The following is a 25848-nucleotide window of genomic DNA, read 5'->3' as shown; positions in this document are numbered from 1 at the left end:
TTACGATGTTCATTATATGTCCGTATAAAATAAAAATCTGAAAAAAATATTCAAATTAAAAAAAGAATTATATGTATGTATGGATATAAAACATGTATCGTAGAGCATTTTTTTCATATTATTTTTTAGGTTCTATATTTGCTTGGCTGGACATGCTGCAAAAAATTGATATTCTGAAACAGATCATAAAACGCCATTTCTTATAGACAATTTATTCGATAATATTAAAGAATTCACAAATGTAAAGTAGTCCTGTGTGGAATTACGCTGAAACATAATTCAAATTCGGTACATCAAGGAAGTTTTAACCTGAGATAAAAAGAGAATCATTAATTGCATTGAGTATGTTTATGTACGTGTTACATGTCGCTATTGCTGTCTAATACATTGTATGAAAGTGTACCATTTAATCTATGAAAACTTAAAATAATAATGATACAAAATTCGCTGTTACTGCTTCAACGTAATAACCTATGTTACTTATTACGAGGTCCATTTATAAATACAGTACTGTATTCCATTATACATTGCCAAAAGAGGCAGTGGTCATGAATCAATGTCATTATGTCATTATGTTATATTCCCTAAAACATACATATTTTTTCATACTCATTCGTGACTTCCGACTAATTATTATCAGTATATTCACACTACACATATAAACATATCGCGCGCTCCATTGAAACAAAATAAAAAAATATTCTGTGTGGACATTCTACATGATACTACAGAATCTTTCCAAGAAGCATCAAAAGCTTCGAACAATCTGCTTCGATGCGAAGTTCTGTGTGGTTATCAGGCCGAGGCGAAGGCTCGCTGAGAGTAAATTAAGCTATTATATTACGTACGCGTGAGGAATTAGTCAAAACACTGGAATGATCGGTCACTTCTCGGAGAGACCGGTCGGTAGCGAAATCAGTTTATCATCGTATAATCAAACGCTCCCTTCGCGTATTATTCCAAAACATAGCGCGAAACTCGAATGAATTAATTAGGCTAAATGTGTGTGTAGCAAGCGCTCGAGTTTGGCAAGTCGGCGAGTAAATATCTTATACCGCGATATTATTATCTTAGGATCCCATTTCGGAAGAAGAGACATATATAGAGACATATAGAAAATGCGAATTCACCGTGTACTGCGCCTGCTAGAATTTCGTAACTTTTTTTCGATTTCGAACTGTCGTAAATCCGCCCTTTGCAAGAAATCTTGTCGCTCCAAGTATCCTTCCTTGCCCCTATTATGAGTATTGAGTTCCTCCTCTATGTTTTCCTGCTTCTTAAAACTGTCCCAATCTAACTTGGACTTTTCTAATGTACTAATTTTCGCCTTTTTCCCGATCTGTCCCAGAACAGAAGAAATACCACCTAATCCGGTGCGCCTAACACCGCCTTTCCCTCGCCCTTGGTTCGCCTCAGATGCGGATTCTAATGGTTTTGTGGAATTTTCCGCGGAAAGCGATAATCTGGCTTCCGCAGAATCAATCGATACCTCTTTCTCAACTTTCACTTCCTCACCAGCAAATTCAAAAACCTTTGTTATCTTAACTTTTTCCTGGATTTTTGGCTTTTGTATTGGTGGTGATCTCTCATTCGATCTATTAATTGGATTTTGTGGCTTTGGTTTTGATACAACAGCTATAAAATGATATATTCTAAAATTACACTTTTGAATTTTTAGGCATTATTATTCTTAATCTTATATTATTAATCTGTAAATGGAATTATAAATTTTTATCGATTCCAGTTTGTAATTTATATCAAAAGTTTCAAAGACTATAATAACATCGCAGATAGGATAATATTAAAACTTTAGCAGATATGGAGAAATCTAGTTTCTTGTCATTGTACTTTGTTCTTTAAGATATAAAACTTCTCCAAAATATTATTTTGTACTATTCAATATAATAAGGCTAAAGCTAATTAAATATTATTATATAATTATAATATGTGATATATGCTCCGCTTTATTAAAATTTTGAATATATGCTTTTACCTGTATCTTTCATGAAGTCAGCCCAAAGAGAATCAGCTCTCTTTTTTTCTTCTTCTTCAGTAAGTTCTTTTGTCTCTTTTTCCGCTTCTTTATTTTCTTCTTCTGATACTTTCGATTTGTTTTCTATAATTTTCTTGCGCTTTATACTCTTCCGACTCTTAGATCTCTTTTTACCTTTTTTCTGCCCAGGATCTCTTTTATTCTCATCATTTTCATCCTCTGGGCCACTTTCAACATCGCCTTCAGATTCTACTTCAGATACTTGCTCACTGTCAACACCATCAGGTACGTAATCTTCGTCATCTTCATCTGAATCTGAAGGCAGCTGATGTTCTTCCGACATGTTCAAATATCTAAAAAATACAGATATAGATGATAGAGTTATTATATATGTACATGTATATGAAATATGATATATTTATTATAATTTAATATATATATTTTTTGTTTGTAAAAAAAATTATTTGATAAATTGTATTTTTTACAATACTTTCCTCACTATACTGTTATAAGCTTCTTCTTTACAATTAATAAAAATGATATTTTATAATTATAAAGATTATATTTTATAGATAGTATAAAAAACATCTGTCATATATTATAGTCAGTGTTATATTAATATACAATAAATTAAATATTAAAATTATTGAAACATATATTATTCGTAGCAAACATACAAAAAATTCACTTTTAATTACTTTGCTTTTTCATTACATAATTCTGAAACTTCTGTCTCAGATGTGTCATAAATTATTAAATTAACAATAAAAATTTAAACAAAAACTCTCTAAGCACAAGTTTTCATTGATTAAAAAAAAAATCATTAGCATTAATATTAAATTCTTTTGCTCCAAAATATTCAAATAATATTCGAGATAAAGGTAGGTTTTTTGAAAAAAGCGGTAATTAAAAAATTCTATCAAATCACCGCGTTTTCTTGCACTGTCAACATCGCGAAACTTAACCTCTGCAATTAAGTAAATCTTCAGTTTTCAACGAAATTACACACGATAATTTAATATACGATTTCGTGACTCACATTCTCTTTGAACGGTGAGTCGTCGGTGCCAAAATTTCCGCAAACGGACGTCGATTCGCCTTCCGGAAATGTCGTTACATCGAGACGCGGTGGCGAATCTGACGTTCGTCGCCGCTCTCATGAATCGTCGTCGACGAGGGCCTGAATCGATCTCGCACGACGAGAGAGCACCGACTGGCCGAAAAAATCGCGAAATACCTTGGCAAAAAGAAGCCGCAACACTCGACGACACGTTCAACTCGACTCGACTCGCAAATGCGTCTGGCACGCATCGCGGCGATACGCAACGACACGATCGATGCGGCTTCTTGCGACGAATTAGGGAACTAAACTAAAATGGCGCCATTACGTCATTGATGCGATGATGTAAATTGAATTTTCTACTTTTGTGATTAGCAGTGGATTTTATTCAAGGTGAGATTTTCTATTGGACAGTTCGCTCAACATTTTTAACATTAGATATTTTCTATATAAAGAGAGAAGAATAAGAGATGTATCAGGCAATTTAATTTTAAAAAGAGATATTTAATTTTATAATTTAATTTTAAAAGAGAGATTTTTAAGATAAAGTTAAGATTATCAATCACTTTTCTTAATTGTAAAGAAGAAGTATATAATAGTGATAACAACCTAACCTAACACTTAACAAAAAAATTTACAAGAAATAAAATTTATAAAATAATTTTTCTCACAAACTAGAAACACACATATTTATTAAATTATAAATATTATATATTATATTATATATATATATAAAATTTTAAATATATATTATATTACATATTTATAATATTATTAATATTATAAATATGCATATATTTTATTATTATATAATATAATATAAATGTTATTAATATTATAAATATGACATACTTTTAGGGAATATATACATAATAAACTGTCTATTAATATAATTGATATTATATTGATCCTTGACTAACTGATGCCATTTCTAAGTGTTTCTTTTTATCTAATAGATATTTAAAGATGTGTGTGTGTGTCAGAAAAAATTAGCTGTTTTTCGATTCAAATAAAGATAACAAAGATTATATTTCTAATGATTATTCTGATATCTTATTTAACTTATTAGAACAACATAAGCGCGCCATTCCTCGATTTTATGTAAAAAAGAATGATATTTTTATATAAAGTTTGTTTAAACTTGATTAATATTTTTTGACAGATATCAGCTGATAAAAAATATTAATCAGCTGTCAAAAAATATTAATCGAGTTTAAAGTACTATAACATTTTATTTAAAACATATTATTATTTTATAACATATATATTTTTATTACATATTATTATTTTAAAATTTAATTAACAAATTAACGTTTTAATCAGCTGATTTCTGTCAAAAAATATTAATAAAAATATTCTTTTTTATATAAAATCAAGGGATAGCGCGCGCGTAGCGCACATTTGTGTTGTTCTAATATTATAAATATGATACACTTTTAGGGAGTATATATACATAATAAATTGTCTATTAATATAATTGTGTGTGTGTGTGTGTGATATTATATTGATCCTTGACTAATTGATACCATTTCTAAGTGTTTCTTTTACCTAATAGATATTTAAAGATTTCAGAAGAAATTAGCTGCCTTTCGATTTAAATAAAGATAACGAAGATTATATTTGTGATGATTATTCTGATATATCTTATTTAACTTATTTGCTCCTGTATTGTTTTAGAATAAATCTTGATTGTATTTTAAAAAACAATTACAACTATTGATTCACCAATGTTTGTAATAAAACAGAATTTATTATAATTCATAAATAGAATAACAAAATGTGATCCTTGATATTTTCGATATTTTAAGAAAATATCGATAGCAAATTTGTTTGTCTAAAATATTCAGATTAGAATAAACATACTGTTGTCTAATTTGCTTTTACGTTTAAATGATATCACGCAACACACGTTCACAGTTTCAGAAAAAGGTCGCAGTGTCGAATTGCCAGACATCTTTCACGAAATTGTCAAGCAATAATTTAACGCCTTCTTCAGGATACTAAGTAGGATTAGTAGGGTCACCGCAAACCTCATATTACAGGATCCATTTCGAATTCTAATTTCAACGAAACGAATGACTACCGGTTGACGGGGATTTTCAATGGATTATAGATCAGGCGACCCTTCTTTTCGAAGCGAAAGTCTGAATGAACGAGGGCGAGAAGGGAGCAAGCACATCTATGTATGTATTGGAGAGAAACAATTATACAAAATTATTATTAAATATTAGTTCAATATTACAAATACTGGTAAACCTATTTCTTGTACTGTTTTCATGCACAAGTATTAATATTAAACCTGTATATGTACAACTATCTCAATTTAGCATATTAGTATAGTCGTTTAACTCCGAGCTGAGGTCTTTAGTCTCTTTTCCCTGCGCTTCCATCGAGAGAGGAAAGGAAAGAAACCAGGAAGGATGTACCAGGTGGCTGCTCGAATGCAGTGCTATTGGATCAAGCAGCATCTCGGAAAACGAGATGAGACGAATGAGACTAGAGAGTTGGAATATTCGAAAGCTCCGCCTGGTTTTCGGGACGTCCCAAATCTCGCGCCCCTCCAAATAACATCTTCTGTCTGTCTCTTTCTCATATTCATATTCCTCCTCTCTTGTAGTCCACCCTTCGGCTTTTACTTCGAGAACTTTGACTAACAATTAGTTTCACGTCGGAGACGCGATCTATCGCGACGTTCTGCTCTGCTGACAGATATACTCGTGATCGCGTAAAAAAAAAAAAAAATTTCATCGGTCACGTAACAGGTATCGAGCAAGTTGCATAATTAATTGCGCTGTCTCTGAACTCAAGTGACAATCATGATCGATAATAATTTAAGTGCGTCTTTAAATTACTTCAGATAAGTGTCGCGTAGTTCTATTCTTTTCGATCTTTTGAACTTTGGCACAGTTGATTAAAGATAATTTCGAATTATAAGAAATCGAATAGCAAATTGCGGCAGTTCGTCATCTCAGATCTAGTCACTTGTGTTCTTTTATAATTCTTGTGTTATCATTCTTGGATTTTTTTTTATCGTGAATGTGTATGAGTCAAGAAAATGAAGTCTTGATTTAAGCAGTGATTTAAACAGTAGTCAAGATTATTATTTTTAACAACGTGCGTTTTTATTCCAAGTTAATGTCATAAAAAACAACATTTTTTAATAATAACGTTTCTTTCTTTAGTATATTTAAATGCAAAATTCCAATTTGCAATTTAAGTATACAAAAGAAATTTCGATTTTACGACATAAATTACGCAAGACAATTTAAAAGTTGAAAAAATGATATTAAAAAAATAGCTTTTAGCCTAGAAATTTATCTAAAAGATTTTTCACTGTATGAAAGCAAAACCGTGCAAAAAGAAACTCTTCGTATCTAATACGTGTGCTTATTTAATTTATCTGATGTAAATGATTTGGCCAAATCTTAAAAACTCTCGCTTTGCAGTATTGTGCTTTTCTTTTAATTAATTGCTTTAATAATTGATTGATTTTACAATCAGTAGACAGTTAATTATACATCAGTGATCTTTTAAATTTCCGACATTAATATAAAAACTTTAATATACTTTATCTATCGTTATATTTTTCGGCTGCATAAACAGAGGAATGTGCATAGATTTCATTTTTCGAAGAAATAAAATAAAACTGCCTAACATATAATAAAGGGACCTACATCTTGATTAAACCGCGATTGCCTCGTTCAGTTTTTCACGACAAGCAATGTATCTCACAAGTTGCAGAAGCGTCGCGTAATTGCTGTTTCGAATAATTAATGGTAGCTATTATAATTATAATATTGTATAATTAATGATGGCTATGGTATAACAGAATGCCTCGAAAACGGTGCGCCTCGACATCGTCGTTGGAAGAATATCCTTCCGAAGAGAAATACATGAAGGATGACATAGAGAGTCGCGCGCCGCGAAATGCAGCCAATGCACGTGAAAGAGCTCGAATGAGAGTGTTAAGCAAAGCCTTCGGAAGATTGAAAACGTCATTGCCTTGGGTCCCGAATGACACGAAATTATCGAAATTAGACACGTTAAGGCTAGCTTCAACGTACATATCTCATTTGCGAGCTGTTCTCCGAGATGACGGCGAAGCTCATCCTGAAACCACCAAATCCTTGTCGCTTGCTTTGGTGAGTATCTACTCATTCTTTCTTTTAATTCTAAATAACTTTGATAGAAATTGATATTGATCTTGATCTCGAATGATCTTAATTTCTTAATAGAAATACAAACCGAAGAAAATAATTAGCAATCAATTTAATAGTCAAAATGATCCATTTATAGAAACATAAATTAAACGAAAAAAATCTGACTTGTCTAATGTGGCAAGTATCTTATCAGCAATCGTTTTATAAAACATTTCAATATCACTTCATATCAGTATTTCTAAATAGATATATTATCATGCAAGAAAATATTTCACGAATTGCGAAATTAAATCGATTTTACTGGGAATTCAAGAGAGTTATATCCAAACTATTTCTCGCTTTTACAATCAGACTTTCGACTTGATAATAATTCTGTAAAATAACATCGAGACCAGGTGGATCCACTCGGAGTCGCGAAGCGAGCGCCGTCTTCGCAGTCATCCACTCTGTTTATGTCTGTCCAGGTGGATCGAATCACTCGAAAAACCATCTACCCACCCTTTGCCACCATTAATTCTAAGTTAGTTCCGTTGTTTGAAGAAGCGTGCCGTTTTCCGCTGCGAAATAGTTGCCTCCTCGTTTCCTTCCTCTCTCCCTCCGCGTGCAGATCAAAGAAGATATTTTATCTCCGAAAATATGTTTCTCCACACAAATTCAAATTAATATTAATTAATTTTTAGACAACGTACATAAACAAATTTTTAATTTATGAGAGAATTAATTTTCTTTTAGAATTTACCCTAAAAATGGTAATCGTGGGGCAATATGGTATAGATAAATTTCATGAGAATTTCTCTGATTAATATTTATCACAATAAAAAATAATATCTATCACAATAAAATACGTTTGATTAATTTTACTAAACTGCATAATAAAATTAATCAAACATATTTTATATTTTATTGTGACAGATATTATTTTTTATTGTGATAAATATTAATAAGAGAAATTCTCATAAAATTTTTTCTATACCATATATTGTCCCACGATTATCATGATTTTCAGGGTAAATTCTAAGAGAAAATTCTCTCTGTGTACGCAGTCTCTTTTGTTAGCTGATCAACAGCCATAATGCATACAATTTAATGAAAATTATTTTATGAATATATGAAATTTTAATAATATATTAAAAAAATATATATAATGCGCGATGCAATCTAATCTGTTTAAGATTTCGAATACTTTCGAGATATCGATTAAAATTTTATTTAAAAAATAAATAATAAAAATAATCTTAATATTGCAGTCGTGGCCATTCGCTATTCAAAACAGCAACGCTACCGCACTTATGAACAACAGTTGCAACGTGTCCTCCTCGACATCTTCGAGCTGTAATCAGTATCGAGGACAACAAGCGACTCATGATATCCAAAACTTCCATCATTCGGGGCACCAGAGCATATCGACGCGCCATAATCTTCAGGGAGGAGAGCAACAGCTCTCTTATTTCTAACAAAAAAATTCTGATAATCCGATCAAAGCTTGACAACGAGCGATATCTACGAGAAGCGACCATCAGCTGGGAATCACACGACTATGACACGGTGCTGACATTTTCACGCCTTATTTATTCCAGAGTGCCTTATTCTACTAATATTTATTGATTTACTTTTAATGCAATTAATAACGATTATACATCTTGTGTGACAAAGGAAATAATTTATCTGTCAATGACATTTATATCTTTGATTTATACGTCTTTTGTGCATCGAAGAGATGCATTCTACATACATTTTCTTGTGCAATAAAATAAATTCAGACGAGCAGAGTAAACAAAATATTATCTTTGTTTCGTGTGTTTTGTAGAAAAAAAAAATATAACGAAATGTAATGAGAGATCTGAAATTCTTGATTTATCAAACGTTTCGTAAGGGATATTATACATTCACAGAAAAATTATTTTCTTGTGTCACACATTTAATTATTGCAATATCATGTAATATTGTAATTGATACCAAAGCATATCAACTAGTCCAAATAAAATGTTTTTAAGATTTTCAATAATTTTCTTTATATTATATTTAATGCAAACGCTGCTTTTTATATTATATATTCAAATCACTGCTAATATAATATATTATTCGATGGAAAATAAAATTATTTTCTCATTACTAAAATAAAATAATTGGATGCAGTTATATATTATATTATACATGCACTTGCACTCGTATAATATATATAAAAAAATTGAAACTTAATCATGAATGATATTTCTATAATAATAAAAATATTCTTGATTAATTGGATGCAGTTATGCAATATAGAACCAATCACTAATTTTTTCTATTTTGAGATTTTTATTGCAAATTGTGCCTGAATGAATCAGGCATAATTTGCAATAAAAATTTCAAAATAAAAAAAATTGGTAGTTGGTTCCATACTGCATAATTTTGCGCGTCCAATTAAAATATTAAAATATTTATATCATTAGAAATATCATTCATGATTAAATTTTAATTTTTTTATATATATTATATGAATGCAAGTGCATTATAAGTATAATTTGTATATGTATAATATATGCATGTCTATGATTTCGGTTGATTGACATCTTTTGCTGGAGAAGCGCCGAATGGCATCCGGAACAGCACAGAGGAAGTGCGCGGTAAGGTAAGAAGGATATAAAGAAGTTCAAGTTAAATAAACAGCGCGAAGGGCCTTTTGTGTAAACCCGATACTAAAATAATATATCCCACACGGCGACAAAAATCGACCGGCACTAAACGTCTCCGTTCTACGTCAACATACACTTTGAAAATTTATAAACGAGAGATAATTTTCCTCTTTCTCTCTTGCATTTTCCCATTTTATTCTCACAAATATTCATCTCACTATTTTTGGCCGCCATATGTCGAAGAGAAAAGGAAAGAGAGAAATATATTTATATGTAATAAAAAATACCTTTTTGTGTTTAAAGGAATGTCTGTGCATCCTTTGTAAAGAATTAGACATATAAATCATCGACAAAAGTCAAGGTAAAATATATATATATATATATATATATGACAAAAGTCAATATATATATATATATGACAAAAGTCAAGGTAAAATATATATATATATATATATATATATATATATATATATATGATATGGAAAGAATTTTATTGATTTTAGTAAAATTAATTAAACATGTTTTGTATTTTATTGCGATAGATATTAATCAGAGAAATTCTTTCCATACCATATATTGTCCCACGATTGCCATGATTTTCAGGTTAAATTCTAACGATAAGAGAAAATTCTCTCAAGTGTATAAATGAATAAAAATTACCTCTTATATAGCGCAGCTTTTGTGATTGAGGCAATAAAACGACGTTGAAATGATGCGGAGGAAGATGTTACTCGTGATTCCGATCGAAAGGTATATGCACACGCAAGGAAACACCAGAACTTTGGGTCGAAACTTCCGGAAGTCATTTCGCGCCTTATTCTCTCTCTCTCTCTCTCTCTCTCTCTCTCTCTCTCTCTCTCTCTCTCTCTCACCGATCCTACTGCGCACGTGCACATCTCGTTGCCAACTTGGTTACGAATCAGGTACGCAGTATATATAATACATGTTTCGTGGCTGAGGTTAGTACAATATATGCTCCGAGAAGAGCGGAGCTTCCCCCAGTAGTAGTATCTTCTCCGAGGACGAGGGACGTGGAATCGATCATTTTCTCTCGTATAGGATCTCGTTTTACGCGCGCGATTTCCATGATGTAGCATTATAGGGCCATCCGGGTTGGCTGAAGAAGGACTGTGAGAGAAGCTCGTTGAAAGTTGAAAAATCCTCCAACGATCCCCGGGTATATATATCATCATCGTTCCCATATTCCCGACGTCGCATTCGCGCCTTCCTCCTCCTCCACCTCCTCCTGTGTATACGGGAAAACATACGTTCCGGGAGACCAGGAACGTGGAGCCCTCGCGGGGCCAGGTGTCAAAGCAGCGCGGAGTCAGCGGACGCAGCGTCAAGATGGCGTGTGCCACGAGCACAGCTGTTGTTTACCCACAAACCCGTGTGAAGCAGACCACTGGCTGCTGCTGCTGCTGCTGAAGGAGAGAGGACGAGAGAGCGAGTGCACGACTGGCTGCCCCGTCGTCGGGGACGATGGGAGCTGATGCTCGACGAATGAACGTCAAGGAGTAACGGAGCATTCCCGAGAGCGCGGCGTGACGAGGACGTGACGAGGACGTGACGAGGACGTGACAGCGACGACGACGACGACGACGACGACGACGACGACGACGACGAGGACGACGAGGACGACGAGGACGACGGTGGTATTGGTGACAGTTGCTGCTGATGGTGGTGATATAAACGAGGGAAAAACGGAAAGATTGAAGACTCGATGGAAGAGGGTGGCGAGGCCCGCGACGACAGAAGTCACCAGATCAGCTGGCACCGATCGAGCGCGAGAAACTAACCTAGCTGCGTCCGCCATCGCTCGACACGAGGAGGAGGACGACGACGACGGCGAGGCGGAGTGATCGAGAGAGGAAGAAGAAGCGTCGATAGCGAAGGAGAAAGTGGCGAAGTTAGTTCTTCTCTTCGTGCCTTAGTTAGCGCGATAAGTGTTGTATTGTAGTGTCTGGTTCCTTTTTTCTTTTTTTTCCCCTGAGTGATCTGACGCCTCGTAACTGCGTTACGTAAAAAGCGCGAACGTGATATCGATATCTGCGTGTTTCTTCCGGTTTCTCGCTTGTTACGATACTGCGTATTTAAATATCCACGTGTTAACGCATGATTCTCGGCGAGTTCGAGGTTAGGCTTAGTTAGCTTGCACGAGTACGTGATCGAATATTAGGAATCGATGAGAACGTTTTTAAAGATCGTTGTTAAATTAAGATTGAGATTGAGATAATCTTGACAGATCAAGTTCGGAACGAGTCATTCGCATTTTATTATCGTTTGTATTTACCGCGACTTGAGTGACACAGTAGTGTGTCATTGTATACCTTCGTATCCCCACCATCTGTCCTCGTGAATTCTAAATCTGTTGCTTTGTGTCATTGTGTCTCTTGGCAGCTTCTCGTTTAATCTTTCAATCTATTTGTCATTGTTACTCTTACATTGTATTTCTCTTCATTATGCGTGTCGTGAAATATCTGATGACAGAGCATTTTGATGATTTAGTGTAATTTTTTTTCTACAAATTCTTCCAATTATATTCTTGTGACTCTGTCTTTGTTTCAATTCTCTTCTTTATGTCTATTAATTTTAATTATTCCCTTTTATGTGTATTAATTTTATTTATTTACACAGGTATCGTCATGAATGCCAGGACGCAGCTGTTTGAATTGAGTATGGAGGGACGTCAGGTGGACGAGGCGGTGGCGAGTATATTCCATACCGTGCTCTTCCATCGAAGTCTCGGCAAATTCAAGTACAAACAGGAAGGCAGCTACTCGGTGGGCACCGTGGGATACCAGGATGTGGATTGCGACTTCATTGATCTCACTTACGTCTGCTGCTCGTCGGTCTATCTCGATCAGACGCTGAAACGCGAGATATCGGGCTTTTCGGAGGCCCTTCGCTCCACCGATAGCCCGGGCTCGGGTCAGATATCTCTAGAATTCTTCCAGAGGAAAAAAAGCCGCTGGCCATTTCAACCAGAGTGCATACCGTGGGAGGTATGGACCGTACGTCTCGAACTCATCAAGCTGGCCACCGAACACGAACGGCAGATATGCCGGGAGAAGGTGGGCGACCTGCTGACAGAGAAGATCCTATACATCACCGAGGTCATGAATCGACACGATTACGTTCCGAAAGTGCCGAGTCAGGCCGAACTGGATTTGATCTTCGACACTTCGTATCCAGATATACAGCCGTACCTTTTCAAAATGTCATTTACGACCTCTAGTCCGTCGACCACCACGATGGGCAATACTATGAAAAAATTGATCAGAGAGACACTGTCCATTTAGTCGTTATAAGGTATAGTTCTTAAAGTTTTAACATTAATATGTTCGCGCGCGATATATAGCTTAGAGTCATCTGAAAAAATGCAAAACTTGCTCTTATTTTTCATCTACGATACACAAGTTTCTTCTGTTCACTGCATTGCACCACGCGATATTTCGGATTTCATTTCAGATCTACTCTCAATGACTCTAATCTACCTTAGCTATTATTATGAGTTCCTAGAGAAGAAAAAAAAAATTCTAAATTTATGCTACGAAGAATGATCCGGCTAGAGAAGCTACCCAGCGTATTTTGCCTACGTGGTAGATTCTTATTACGGATTTTGTAAGCTCTAGTATCTCTTATAAAAAGAAAAGAAACGGAAATAATACTTCATACATCACAGGGACTTCCGCTACTGTGTGTCTCTAATGTTTATATAGTACAAATGAACACAACACTCTTGTGACACTGGCTTTTTTTGTACTTTACTATGAACGTCCGTCGCATAATTTTAGCAAGATCATGTTAGTCACGTTTTACACGATAATACTTCGCATACCTCTTAAAAAAAAAATCTTATCACTCGAGTCTCCCTACACACGACTTTGATCAAGGCAAAACGACATTATGTTCCTCTCTCGCTTCTCACCCCCCTTTTTAAATGCTGTGTGTATACATCGTAGAATAGATTCGAGCGTAATTCTCGATATATTTCTCGAATTTATCTTCACGCGTCGAATAAAGAAGATAATTTGATTTAGAGTAAGGATTTACAGAGAGATGTTAAGCCTCTAGTTGAGAAATGAGCAGGATGTTTCCAGATACTTTAATGTCTAGTAGAATCCTTGAGAGGGATGCGTCCCTTTTAAAGGTCTCGTCACTTACTTACTCCTTGACAAACTTCTCCGAATACATAGCGGCTGTATTCGGCGTTGTACACACTGTTTTTCAGTCACTAATGTTGAAAGTATATATAGTTATCCTAAACCGACGATAACGGAGAATGCTTTTGAATTATTTCACACGTGTATATATACGTACATATACATTCATACATCATACGTGCATATATACATATATGTATGTATGCGCTTGTATACAAAATATGCTATAATTTCTGCTTCTTAAATTTAACGTTAGATTTCCGGCCGTCTAATATTAATATCATCTGGATGTTAGTGATACGAAAATCGACATCGTAGGCGGCCGAAATCACATTAATTATTGCTTTAATTTCGCGGCAGAACAAAGCGTTAATTTTTGTATAATTATGGTGTATGGATGGAATCGATTTTGTGTTATTTATTTTTTTTTTGCGAATGATGATACGTAACGTCAGATTATATTATATTGACGCGCAGATTACAGATTGTTCACATTGCTTTCGTCGGTCTTAAGTTATTGTAATCAAAGTGTAAAATAAGTTAAAAATGTAATATCGTTAAGCCAAAATGCGCGCGATGCCCGAAAATATCGAAGCGCACCGGGTGATACGAAAGAACCGCACGAAAAATCGCAGTCATTTACATTTTCCAAGACGTTTCGTGCCTTCGTATCGAATTTTTGATAGGGAAAAATTAATGTGCTAGGAAAACTAACATATACCTGAGATCCAGAATATCATTGTTATTATATATAATATAATAATAATGATAATATCATTATATTATTTATTTACCACACACGCGAAGCATCTCTCATCTTATTAGGAGTGAGATAGATTTTTTCTCTCTCTCTCTCGCGCGCGCAGAAGATAAATCTGTGATCCTTCTCGGATTCGAGGCGATTTCGTTTCTATTCCTCGTAAACGATTGTAAATGTGTGTGCCGTTAACGTCGTGCGCCGTTTTTAGGAGCTGCGAGTTGAACAGGAAACGCGGACATCGGACATCGGAACGTTTCGTCGGCGGCGACCCGCGCGCGCGATTTATTACTTATTGTACAATGTAAATAGTGTGTCCGGAAAAAAAAAAAAAAAAAAAATTATGCCGCAAATCAAAGACGTCGCGTGTCGAGAGGGTCCTCGCACGTTCCGAGATCCGTATATATTATACATTTTCGGCCTTTCCTACGACCAATCAACAAAGATATCACGACGCGTAGTGTACACATATATTTTACGAGTTAACGGTGTAGACGAGAAGCGTAATTATTAATTAATTTATATATAATTAATCGTATATCGTCTCAATTGCTTTCTTTCGCGATGTTCTCTAAGTAGTTTAATATACAATTGCAATTTAGCTAAATGTTTCGCGACGAATCGAGCGTAATGTCGATTCTATCGGGGATTGTTTTTTTCTTCTCTTGTCGGTCGAAGAAAAGAAAGAGGAAGGAAAGAAAATCACGCGATGATCGTCGATAATTCCCGTCGTTTTCCGCGATTCTGTGAATTGAAAATCGACTGCAATCTCTTTCCCTCGCACCATCCGGTATATGCCGTGTGTACGATTGTAAAAAAGTAAAAAAAACTGATGATATGACATTATGACAAAGAGAGACGCGCGTATAGGCGCATATAAATAAATATGACATATAGAAAGAACAAAGAGAGAGAAAGGAAGAAAGAACGAAAGCATGAGCGAGTGGCCACGTGTGTATGTGCAACTAGAATTTTACGGATTTGTCAAATTGCCACATGCTGTTATTAATAAATATATAAATATAAATATATTGTACATATATATATTTATATTTATATAGCAAAATATAGAAGATAAAACCGAGACCTGTATATTATAAGCGAGACAAAATGTGACAAAATGTGTAGTGTATAGCGAGGAAGATGAAATATCTGCAAGTTTTAATTTATCATGTTGAGTACACTGACGATAAAGGACTAATTATTAATAAATTACTGTATTTTATAATAGCGCTTTTATGGAGATTCAAATCCCTTATTTTTCCATGAAATCTATAATCCCATTTTTTTCGTATGACCATTTCCAATAATTTTATATTTTATATATATGTATATATTTTAGAGAAAAATGTAAAAAAAATCCATGCCTTTATCTTTAAAAAATATGAATAATATAAATATTTTTTCTACAGTGTAAAAATATATAGACAGAATAATTATATTATGTTATATATATATTAAATTTTATAAGAACGATTACAATACTAATAATAATAATATTTATATTAAAATCTTTTAATTAAATGTTTATTATGCTTACATAATTATTTTTGTTTGTAAACGTTTTTAATATTTATTTACTATATTGCTATAAATATTATACTATTGTTTCAAGAGAAATAAGATACAGATTCACACATTATCTGCGTAAAAATATATTTTATCTTTAATTAATCATCGACTCTTATAGCACGTAAATTTCAGGCAATTAGCAGAATGATACCAAGTGTAAAGTGCACGTTTTATCATTCCGTCACGTGCCGCTCTCTACCGGGTGATCCATGAATTTTCGATCAAATCGGAACTTTACGCTCACCCGGTACTGCACCGAGATTATCGTAACGCTACGGATTCTCGATTTATCGATTATGCGATTGCGAAAGATCGAAACGGAAGAATTAAAATCGTGCGCGCGTAATTTCGTCATCTATTATTCACAATATTCAGACCAACGTTCCTTCGTCTTATTGTTAAATGAGAACGCTCGTACTTTTGTCTCTCGTCCCGAACAAATGTGAAATTTTTCACATACCGCACATCAGGAATCCGCGCACCATCCGGAAAGAACATAATCGAGTCAGAGAATTTTTCCGTAATAAAATGCAAACGGATGTGAGTTCGCCCTTTTTCCTTCCCGCGAAACCGAACGCGCGTGCTGATCTTCGCAAAGGATATAGTCATTTTAAATTTATTAGATTCTGGAGAACAGAAATGCTTCCCTCCCCAGTTTCGCGAGAATGCCACGTATTTTTGACCGCTACCTTGACATAACTCTTGATGCCACGTGTCTCAAACAGAGAAAGATTGCGAAATATATAGCAGTTTTACGCAATTGTTGAATGAAAAATGTTATTTGTTTCTTTCGAATAGCAATTTATTAAAATTAATGCCTAAATTGAGATGCACTATAACTAAAAAAGAGAATACGTAAAAAAAAGTTTCTATATTATATTGTAAAACGTTGAGAGAAAGGGAATATCTAATTAGCGGCCCATTAACTTTTAATCAAGTTGTAGTTTATACAGAATTTTTTACTTTTGTACCGTTTTTTATCATTTCAATTGCGGTGCAAAAAGAAAATATTTTTATATTATATGCAATTTTTTTTATATATATATTTTATGTTACATAGTTTGTACATAACAGCAATAGCAAGATAAATAATATGAATGATTCTTTAGTGAAAATTCTTATAATACGTAAAAAAGATTTCTCCTTTCGCTGATTTAAATACTAAAATACTTAATTACCATCTCACATCTTTTACATTCTTAGAATTCAAATTTTATATATTAAGAAAAAAAAATATTTTTTAAATCAAATGACTCTATATCACATACATGTTTTCTTACTAAATTTCTGCAAATTTAATCTCTAAAAATTTTAAAAAGTTACTGTATTTTTCTATAACTCATGTCTTAGAAATATTATATGTGTGTTTCACTAAAAAAAACTCTTGCATTATTCTATATTTATCAAATTAGATTACAAATAAATCTTTTCTATGAAAATAATGATTTCATAAAGTAAGCATGTAAGATAGTAATTTTAATATTAGCTACATATATCATACATAGCAATGTAAAATAAATATAACGGCAGCTATTAAAATTATCAATAATTTTGACAGCTGTCATTATATTTATTCCACTATTTATATGATATATCAAGCTAAAAAACTTGTATATAATTCTGGGAATTATTTTTATTAATATACATATATATAAAAAGAAGAATAATCTTTGGAATATTCTAGCTTCAATAAAATAAAAAGATATTCAGGGAAAAGGTTAATTTTTAAATAAATAATTTTTGAGAGAAAGACAAAAAGACAAAATCTATAAAATTTTTAAATAAGAAGATTAAAATAGCGTATAAAAAATAAGTAAAAAAAATAAAAAAAGTATAAAATCAAATCAAATAAAAATTATTATTTAAGAAAATACTTATTTAAATTATTATTTAAGTAAATTCAATATTAGCACATATACACAGATACACACACCTCTTAAACATCTTTTAACTTTATGAAAAAAATGAGGATGGCATTTTCCAAGATTACGGGAGGAAAACATATCGATGTACCGCTCTGGAATTTCACAAAGTCTGACTCGTTCGATATTTAAATTCAAAATATCAATGTATCTCGATATTATTAGATAATCATAAATATCTTCGTGTAAAAGCATTCACGATCAGGCACGTGAACGACGCGCACGCCTGCGCGGAAAAACCACGTCGGGGCGAAGCCGCGCTCTAACGAAGCCGGTGCGCTTCCGATTTTCTCGCCTCTCAGTCGCCGATAGGAAGCAGCGCGCGAAACGCCGGCGTCGCGACGCTCCGAGATGATCGTCGCGCGTCCTCCTCACGTATTTGAGATGAGAGCATCGCGCGCTCGAGAGATCGCCGTCTGGCGATCGTGGTCTCGGTATCCTTCCAAAAGTCGCGAGACTCGGCGATATATCGGACATCCCGCGAAATAGATCAAACGTGACAAACGCGTGTATCATATATTTTAAAAAAAACGAAAAAAATAAACAAATAAATCAGAAACAAAGACATCAGAAGAAGAATAAATTTTAAAAAAAGACAGCGCGTGATCGCGAGAGAATTCGATCAATCTGACTTAAACGAGTGTCGAAGTGCATATATGCACGCGTAAAAGACGCCCTATATTTGTTTATATATGTCACTATAAAAAAGAGTCAATAAAATAAAAAATAAGAAATCGTAAAAAGAGCGGCGGATATAATATATACCTATATATATAAATATGTATATCGTTGCGAATAAAATCGCGCGTGATAAATTATAAGAGACAGATAATTGCACGTGGGGGAATTCGTTTTTGTGCGCATTTCATATGTGTGACTATATATATATATATATATATATTTTTCTGTCATTATATATATTATTTTATTTCGTGTGTCGTTTCTTGGTTTCGCAAGTCCCTCGAGGATTCGCGAGCTCCAGTAGTTACACCGGCCTAAATATTTCGCGTAATCGCGCGCGCGAAGCGTCGCGACTTCGTTATATTTTAATGTAAGGAAACTTCGTTTCGACACGAAACTTGGTAGAAACGAGATCCACCATCGCGTGACCCATCAGACGCGACGGAAGAAATAACCGCGGTTCGTCCGGACTCTTCAACAGGTGGCCGAAATCGATCTTGCACTTGTGTATGTGTGTATATGTGCATATAAGCGTGATCATTTTTTACAGTGCTTTTCGGAATGCATACTTTTATTCTTTTTTTTTATGTTAATCGATAGTCCTCTAATCCTCCCATAAATTCCACAAACAGAAACATATAGTTTCGAATTTGATGTAAAAGTTTACATATCGGAAGAAAAGAAGAAATCGCTTTATATTTTCTTCAGTCCAAGACTCTTTTTCTTTCAGTTACAAGAGAATATGTATATTCATTTGATCATTATTTTAGATTATTGATAAATGATTAAGAAGTAAAACTGGGTATAAACTATTGCATACAAAAAAGGATTCTTATATTTAATCATTATTAGTTGATTGTAACGAATTTATGCAGCAGAAAGTTTTAAAAGTTTTAATGTTGACTGTCAAATTAGATAGAATTATTTGATTGTTAAAAAAGGTGAAGATGCTTACATGTATATAGAAATGCAAAATTATATTTGCATCGGTTGTTTTTGAAAAAATTGAAGGAACCTTGTGTGTGTGTATATTAATTCTGTTCTTAAAGAAAAAGAAACCTTATATCAGCTTTCGTTCTCACTTTCTTATTAACGCTTTTAAAAAAGATATAATGATAATATTTGACATTAAAAAATAATCGATTTATCGAAACATCGATTTACGGTATTCATTCACACTAAACCAATCACTTGATAATTCATATTCAAAGTGGCGGTTTTAACAAACGCCTCAGTGGTTATTCCGTAAACTTGTCATAATTGTTTCTCGATACTCCCGCCCGATCATAGCCGCAACAAATTCATTAATATTCGCGATCGCCTCGTAACACCTCGTTTCATCAACAAACTGTGTACATACGTATATAGCTCGCAACGCGCTTCCATTAATCTCCGATTAATACGCATCGCGCGTTCACGAGTGGAAAACTATTTCCGCCCTGTGTAATTTACAACCTTCCAACCGCGCGTAACATTCGGCGAATTCGTCGCTTCGCTCTTCGAACAAAATTATTACTCGACACTAGAGGAAAAAAAGCAAATAAAAAAGAAAAAAAAAAGAAGAGAAAAAAGGGAACGCTTAGCTTTAGCAACGCGTTCTGATTCCAAGTGGCGAGGCGACCTTGAGGAACGTTCGATTCCGTCGAGTTTTTTAAAATAGCTCGTCCGTGTTACTTTCGAAACCCATGAAATCCTCGACGTGGCTATTGTTCGTTTCGAAACTTCCCGAAATGTTTGACAGTTCGACGAAGACACCCGCCCAAGTTCGCCGACAGTTTCGCCCACGAGTATATTCGCCAAACGGTCATAATAGGCGCTCTTAATTGCTCTTTCGTGTTCTGTTTCAGCGAGAGGAACGACCGTGGTTCCTCTCAAAATCGAAAGTTTCGTCGCGACGTGCCTAACTCGACAAGTATATTAATATTTATATTGCGTAAAAATTAAATTAAATTCTTGACATACACACAAATGGTTCTATTGACGAGATGATCGATGTATCTAAAATATATCGTTATTAAAAAAAAATAATGTAACATGATTGTGTACTATAATTCAGGAGTAAAAGAGAAAGAGAGAGAGGATGCAACGACGTCTTGGGAACGCGAGTCTGATATAAATATCCTTGATAATATCATCGTCCATTCATATAGAATCTGCAACATTTATATTCACTGCCACCTTGCGAATTAATGGACAAGGAGAAGAAATCGGTGTCATTTCTAATAAAAATCTTTGTCATAATTTACGACGCTTCTCATTTCCACACGAACTTTGCTGAGATGATCGTATTATGCAAAATTCAATAAGATCATTAATAATCTCCATTAAACCCGAAAGTGTAAAAAAATAGATCGCTTCGAGATTCAATGTTACGATAGAAAGAGTGAATGCCTAATAATGCAAAAATTGTGTTTGAGCTGTTCTTAAATTATAAAAAAAGAAAAAATCGAATCACGCTTAAAGGATTATTTCGGCGAATGTCAGATGACGTTCAGCTGCAACGCGCTTGCATACGTGTCGTGAGCATAATCGATGCGAAGTCATTTAGCCCCGGCGAAGGATACCGCGGCGCGAAATTCTAGCTAATCAGCTTATCTCTCGGGCTATAACTCGCTTATCTATCAGAACCTTATCGCGCGGGATCCAGCGACGTCGACGTAAATGAACGAGCTTTGCGAGAAATTAATTCGCATCTCCGGGATCGATGACGTCGCCGATCGCGAACGCTTCACTCGACTTTGTCAGCTCGTTTGACGTCGCCGAACCGCCTTACCGGAGAACAAGACTTTCCTTCGTCGTCCTGGGAAATGAGACCCCCACCAGCAGATCCATCTACGTCAGTGCTATCGATCTAACTATATGATCTCGATTCGAGATAACGAGGAGTAAGCGAAAAAGGAAGTGGAAGAGAAAGAAGCGGGTTAACTGCGATCGGTATACTCTTCTCCAGGATACACCAATGATGATCAACGACACAGAAATGACGCACCTAACGTCGACATCGTCGGGGATATTTGCGTTGCAAAATTCGTCGGCGCGCAACTTCAGCCACTCGGAGGACGTTATGTCGAACGTGATGGTACAGACAGTATTCTGCGCGTTCTACATCATCATCTTCGTGCTGGGCATTTTCGGCAACGTGCTGGTAGTCTTCGTCGTCGGACGAAACCGCCAGATGCACACGGTGACTAATCTATTTATCGCGAATCTCGCGCTCAGCGATGTACTGTTATGCGTGCTGGCGGTGCCCTTCACCCCGTTATACACCTTCCTGAGTCGTTGGGTCTTCGGCAAGACTCTCTGCCACCTGGTGCCCTACGCCCAGGGCGTCAGCGTGTACATCAGTACGTTTACTTTGACCAGCATAGCTGTCGATCGCTTCCTGGTGATCATCTATCCGTTTCATCCGCGTATGAAGATCGAGATATGCCTGGCCATCATCGTGAGTATTTGGATTGTCGCGCTGGTAGTGACCTTACCGTACGGGCTGTACATGCAGCTGGAGGAACCGTACACCTACTGCGAGGAACACTGGCCCAGCGAACCCTTTCGCAAGGTCTTCAGCTCGCTCACCTCGATAGTGCAGTTCGTCCTGCCGTTCTTCGTCATCGCCTTCTGCTACATATTGGTGTCGATTAAACTGAATGACCGAGCGCGCGCCAAACCCGGAAGCAAGACGAGCAAGCGAGAAGAAGCGGATCGCGAGAGGAAACGCCGCACCAACCGGATGCTGATCGCCATGGTCATGATTTTCGGCTTCTCCTGGCTGCCACTCAACATCGTCAACGTCGTCGATGACTTCTACTCGCGCGCCAACGACTGGTCTTACTACAAGCTCTGCTTCTTCATGTCTCACTGCGTCGCCATGAGCAGCACCTGCTACAATCCATTCCTCTACGCCTGGCTCAACGACAACTTTCGCAAGGAATTTAAACAGGTACGATATATACCGATATAAGGATAGACGTGCATTGAAATTCCGAAGTGTCACGAGAACGAAAAGGTAAAGCCAGATTTTCCCTTCAAAGTTATCAGACGGATTATTCATTTCGTTGCTTCTCTCTTTCATCCATCGGGTATACAGAAGTAAGCGGATTATTCTTTAGTTCGACAGACTAGATATAGTATATTGTATAGATAAACGCACTTTGCATATAAAATCTACTTTTGCAAAATTGTACAATATAAAAAGACGGTGCATCGAAAATAGGATTTTCCAGCATTCTCGAAAATATATCCGATGTTATTCTCAGAGTCTTTTTAAAATTGTATTGGGACGTGTATTTTATTATAGAAGAATAACATAAAAGCGTATCTTTCGCGGTTATACATATAATGGAATCGTTTATATAATATAATCTTGGATAAAATCTTAGGTCAATATGTGCAATTTAATCGAAATTATACGCATGCAATTTCGCGATGATGCACTTTAAGTAATTGGGACAAGACTATTTGCATCGAAACTACCGGAACTATCAGCGGAGCGAGAATCTAATAGTTTGGCGATAGACATCTCTCAATCGCTATTAGAAGGAAATCAGCAAGTAAATTCTATTGCGTTGGAATTAATTTGCAGTACAGCTGTTTTTTTGCTTTGCCCCCCACTTGCGTTCGCACATTTGTGAAATTGACGAAGCTAATATTAAATAGAAACGTAGTCGTGCGCAAACGTGTATGAATGTTGCAACTTGCATTCTGAATAAGGGTATTCGCAGTCTATTCGAAAAGGTGCTAGTATATTGGCAATTCGAGCATGTTCGCATTTGCCAATATACAAGAATTTATGGTAAAAGGGTGGTTCACGCTCTTTATTTTTCTTTCTTAAAGATTTTCCTTTGCGCGCTACTATAATAAACTCGTAGAATAAAAGATTTGTACTTTGTAGCGATGTTTCATACTTTTGCAATATTCTCTCTTTCTTCTTTAATACTATTGGAAAATATATTATGTCGAATTTCACATCGTTCTTTATTCGGATGTATATATTACTTTTCTTTTATATTTTTGTTATATAATCTTTTTTTATATTTATATTTCATATTTATACCTTTATATTTATATTAAACTGCACAATTTTTAAGTTTTATTGTTGTATACGAATTTCTCTTACGAAAATAGAAATAATGATATAATTTTTCATATGTATAATTTGCACATTTATGTGCCTTCTATAAAATGTTAAGATATCTCTTTATGTAATAATTGAAAAAAATGTTAATAGTTAAAAGAAAATTTAATATAAGCAAATTTGATTATAAAAAAATAATTGCGTTTATGGAAAGTGTTTTAGCATTAATAAGAATTAATTCTCGTTCGTCTTGATCATTTTTCTCGCGCTCGTGATTCTTGATTAATTCTTCTCGATTTGCATTGAATTATTTTTTAATCATCCACACCCACACTAAGACTCGACTACGCCCTCCCATCAATTTCCGACCTCAAGTTCCGCAATAATAAAAACGATCGTTTGACGACCGTTTCGTAATGACTTTTAGAAAGCTTCTCCATAAACTGCAATTACAGGATCGATTATTAAGTTTACCCGGACGGAAAATTGATTTAAACGCACCTTGTATACCTTGAGAGGGATATCACTAGTAAATGAGACCACGCAAAGTTAAACATCGCTCGTTTGGGTATACACTTATCGGAGGTATAAGATGAGAAAAACCGTGCTTGTCAAACGAAAAGATAATTAATGTAATCAAAAAAAAGCAAAGTTTTTAAAAGCTTTCGGATTATTTTAGTGGGTTGAGAACGCTATGTGCCTAATATATATGTATGTATATTTAACTATAATCAAAAGTCGTTGATCACAGAATAATGGCATAAGTCAGTCATGGAACTAGCCTGACGTGAGTTAATAATGACAAATTGTAGTTTCAAGAAGGACACATCAATAGATGTGTGATATTATTAATGTTGCGGTATGTCATAAATTTTATGTTATCGAGGAATCATGAAATCTTGCAAATGTTTTTGTAGGTCCTACCTTGTTTTTCGAGAAGCTCCAACGATGGCACTCCGAGAAGCAGAGAGGGTTGTAAAGGCGACAAATTATGTAACGGTAATAATACCATGCAAGAGACACTGCTGCCGAGCAACACGACGAGAACGCAGAATCCCGAGGGATGCGAGATGATTATTCTGGAGCCGACGACAAACATCTCGAAAGAGCAAGATCAGCCTTCGAGCTCCTCCAAGGACTTGGACGATGTGGCTCTGTGAAAGAAAAAGACAGGTATGCTAATATGCTTCGTTATACATGTAAAAAATATTAGATACATTAGATGGAGCAAATATTAACATACTACATAATGACGTTATCGTAAAAGAGAGAGAGAGAGAGAATAATTAATCTATTCAAGATAGCGATAGTATATTCTTGCAAATACCCGCCCTAATGAGCTTTCGTTCATGTCGTCTCATTTTTTTCGTATTATAAATAATCGTATTCGAAACAGTGTTCAAATTAAAAATTATTTTTCTTTTATATGCGGCAATTTTATAAAAGTTATCTTTTCTCTAAGCCACTTTTTGCATCATATTTATTTTTAATATATTACAATATACAATAAATAGGAATATTTAAAAAAAAAACGAATATTAATTCTATGAAGATAAGATATAAAAAATAAATTTTAATATTAAAAAAATGTTGGCATCATAAGTTAATTTTTGATATACATTTTTATAACAAAAAAAATAACTTTTTGCACCCTAACACACACATATATTGTATATATATGTATATCTCTTCTATATGTGTATTACACATAATTTCAACGCGTCAATCTTTTTGTCGCTATTTTTCCGTAGTAGATAGAATGTTGTGTCGACCACTATAATTCTATCCAGCTTGCCTTCGTAAAGTTTCGTTACAAGTTACGGAGTCAAATGGAGGGACTTTCGTCCTTTG

General features: G+C 34.8%; 4 protein-coding genes across 16 annotated transcripts in view; 3 read left to right on the top strand and 1 right to left on the bottom strand.

Moving 5' to 3' along the window:
* Nucleotides 1-16: 16 nt before the first annotated feature.
* On the bottom strand, nt 17-25051 carry Yeti (yeti). Of its 2 annotated transcripts, none has more exons than XM_083048424.1 (3): nt 24922-25051; nt 1994-2346; nt 17-1635 (listed from the first exon to the last, which is right to left on the bottom strand). In XM_083048424.1, exons 2-3 carry the CDS (start codon nt 2334-2336, stop codon nt 1127-1129), a joined length of 852 nt encoding a protein of 283 aa, XP_082904550.1. In that variant the 5' UTR covers nt 2337-2346; nt 24922-25051; the 3' UTR covers nt 17-1126. The 2 variants fall into 2 exon arrangements, with proteins under 2 accessions (XP_082904550.1, XP_082904549.1); XM_083048423.1 differs by lacking the exon at nt 24922-25051 and adding an exon at nt 3033-3290 and having other exon boundaries at nt 20-1635.
* On the top strand, nt 4969-9178 carry Hlh54f (basic helix-loop-helix domain-containing transcription factor HLH54F). Its single transcript, XM_083047809.1, has 3 exons — nt 4969-5236; nt 6883-7195; nt 8461-9178. The coding sequence occupies exons 1-3, from the start codon at nt 5202-5204 to the stop codon at nt 8665-8667; spliced, it is 555 nt and encodes a 184-aa protein (XP_082903935.1). The 5' UTR covers nt 4969-5201; the 3' UTR covers nt 8668-9178.
* Atg101 (autophagy-related protein 101) lies at nt 11599-15422 on the top strand. 2 transcript variants are annotated; one of them, XM_083048427.1, is made up of 2 exons: nt 11599-11737; nt 12466-15422. In XM_083048427.1, the coding sequence occupies exon 2, from the start codon at nt 12474-12476 to the stop codon at nt 13128-13130; it is 657 nt and encodes a 218-aa protein (XP_082904553.1). In that variant the 5' UTR covers nt 11599-11737; nt 12466-12473; the 3' UTR covers nt 13131-15422. The 2 variants fall into 2 exon arrangements, with proteins under 2 accessions (XP_082904553.1, XP_082904554.1); XM_083048428.1 differs by lacking the exon at nt 11599-11737 and adding an exon at nt 11758-12337.
* LOC145941974 (prolactin-releasing peptide receptor) overlaps nt 18560-25848 on the top strand; it is a 58968-nt gene continuing 51679 nt past the window's right edge. For 3 of the 11 annotated variants that reach the window (XM_083048412.1, XM_083048413.1, XM_083048416.1), the window contains exons 1-2: nt 18560-22863; nt 24915-25170. In XM_083048412.1, the coding sequence (XP_082904538.1) occupies nt 21886-22863; nt 24915-25157 (1221 nt within the window). In that variant the 5' untranslated portion in view covers nt 18560-21885 and the 3' untranslated portion in view covers nt 25158-25170. The remainder of the gene's footprint in view (nt 22864-24914; nt 25171-25848) is intronic. The other 8 variants (XM_083048421.1, XM_083048418.1, XM_083048415.1 and 5 more) reach the window with 8 other exon arrangements.

Source organism: Prenolepis imparis, unplaced genomic scaffold (genome assembly GCF_030444845.1).
Source record: "Prenolepis imparis isolate NDT839.2.m4 unplaced genomic scaffold, iyPreImpa1.0 SCAF_10, whole genome shotgun sequence".
Classification (NCBI taxonomy): domain Eukaryota; kingdom Metazoa; phylum Arthropoda; class Insecta; order Hymenoptera; family Formicidae; genus Prenolepis; species Prenolepis imparis.
This window is presented reverse-complemented; position numbering and strand designations above follow the sequence as displayed.

Bases quoted from the DNA above. Each gene is read 5' to 3' on its own strand.
- Yeti (XM_083048424.1), bottom strand. From the start codon at position 2,336: ATGTCGGAAGAACATCAGCTGCCTTCAGATTCAGATGAAGATGACGAA. The intron at 1,636-1,993 runs GTAAAAGCATAT...ATCATTTTATAG, and splicing joins TGACTTCATGAAAGATACAG to CTGTTGTATCAAAACCAAAG.
- Atg101 (XM_083048427.1), top strand. From the start codon at position 12,474: ATGAATGCCAGGACGCAGCTGTTTGAATTGAGTATGGAGGGACGTCAG.
- Hlh54f (XM_083047809.1), top strand. From the start codon at position 5,202: ATGAACGAGGGCGAGAAGGGAGCAAGCACATCTAT. The intron at 5,237-6,882 runs GTATGTATTGGA...ATGGTATAACAG, and splicing joins AAGGGAGCAAGCACATCTAT to AATGCCTCGAAAACGGTGCG. The intron at 7,196-8,460 runs GTGAGTATCTAC...TTAATATTGCAG, and splicing joins AATCCTTGTCGCTTGCTTTG to TCGTGGCCATTCGCTATTCA.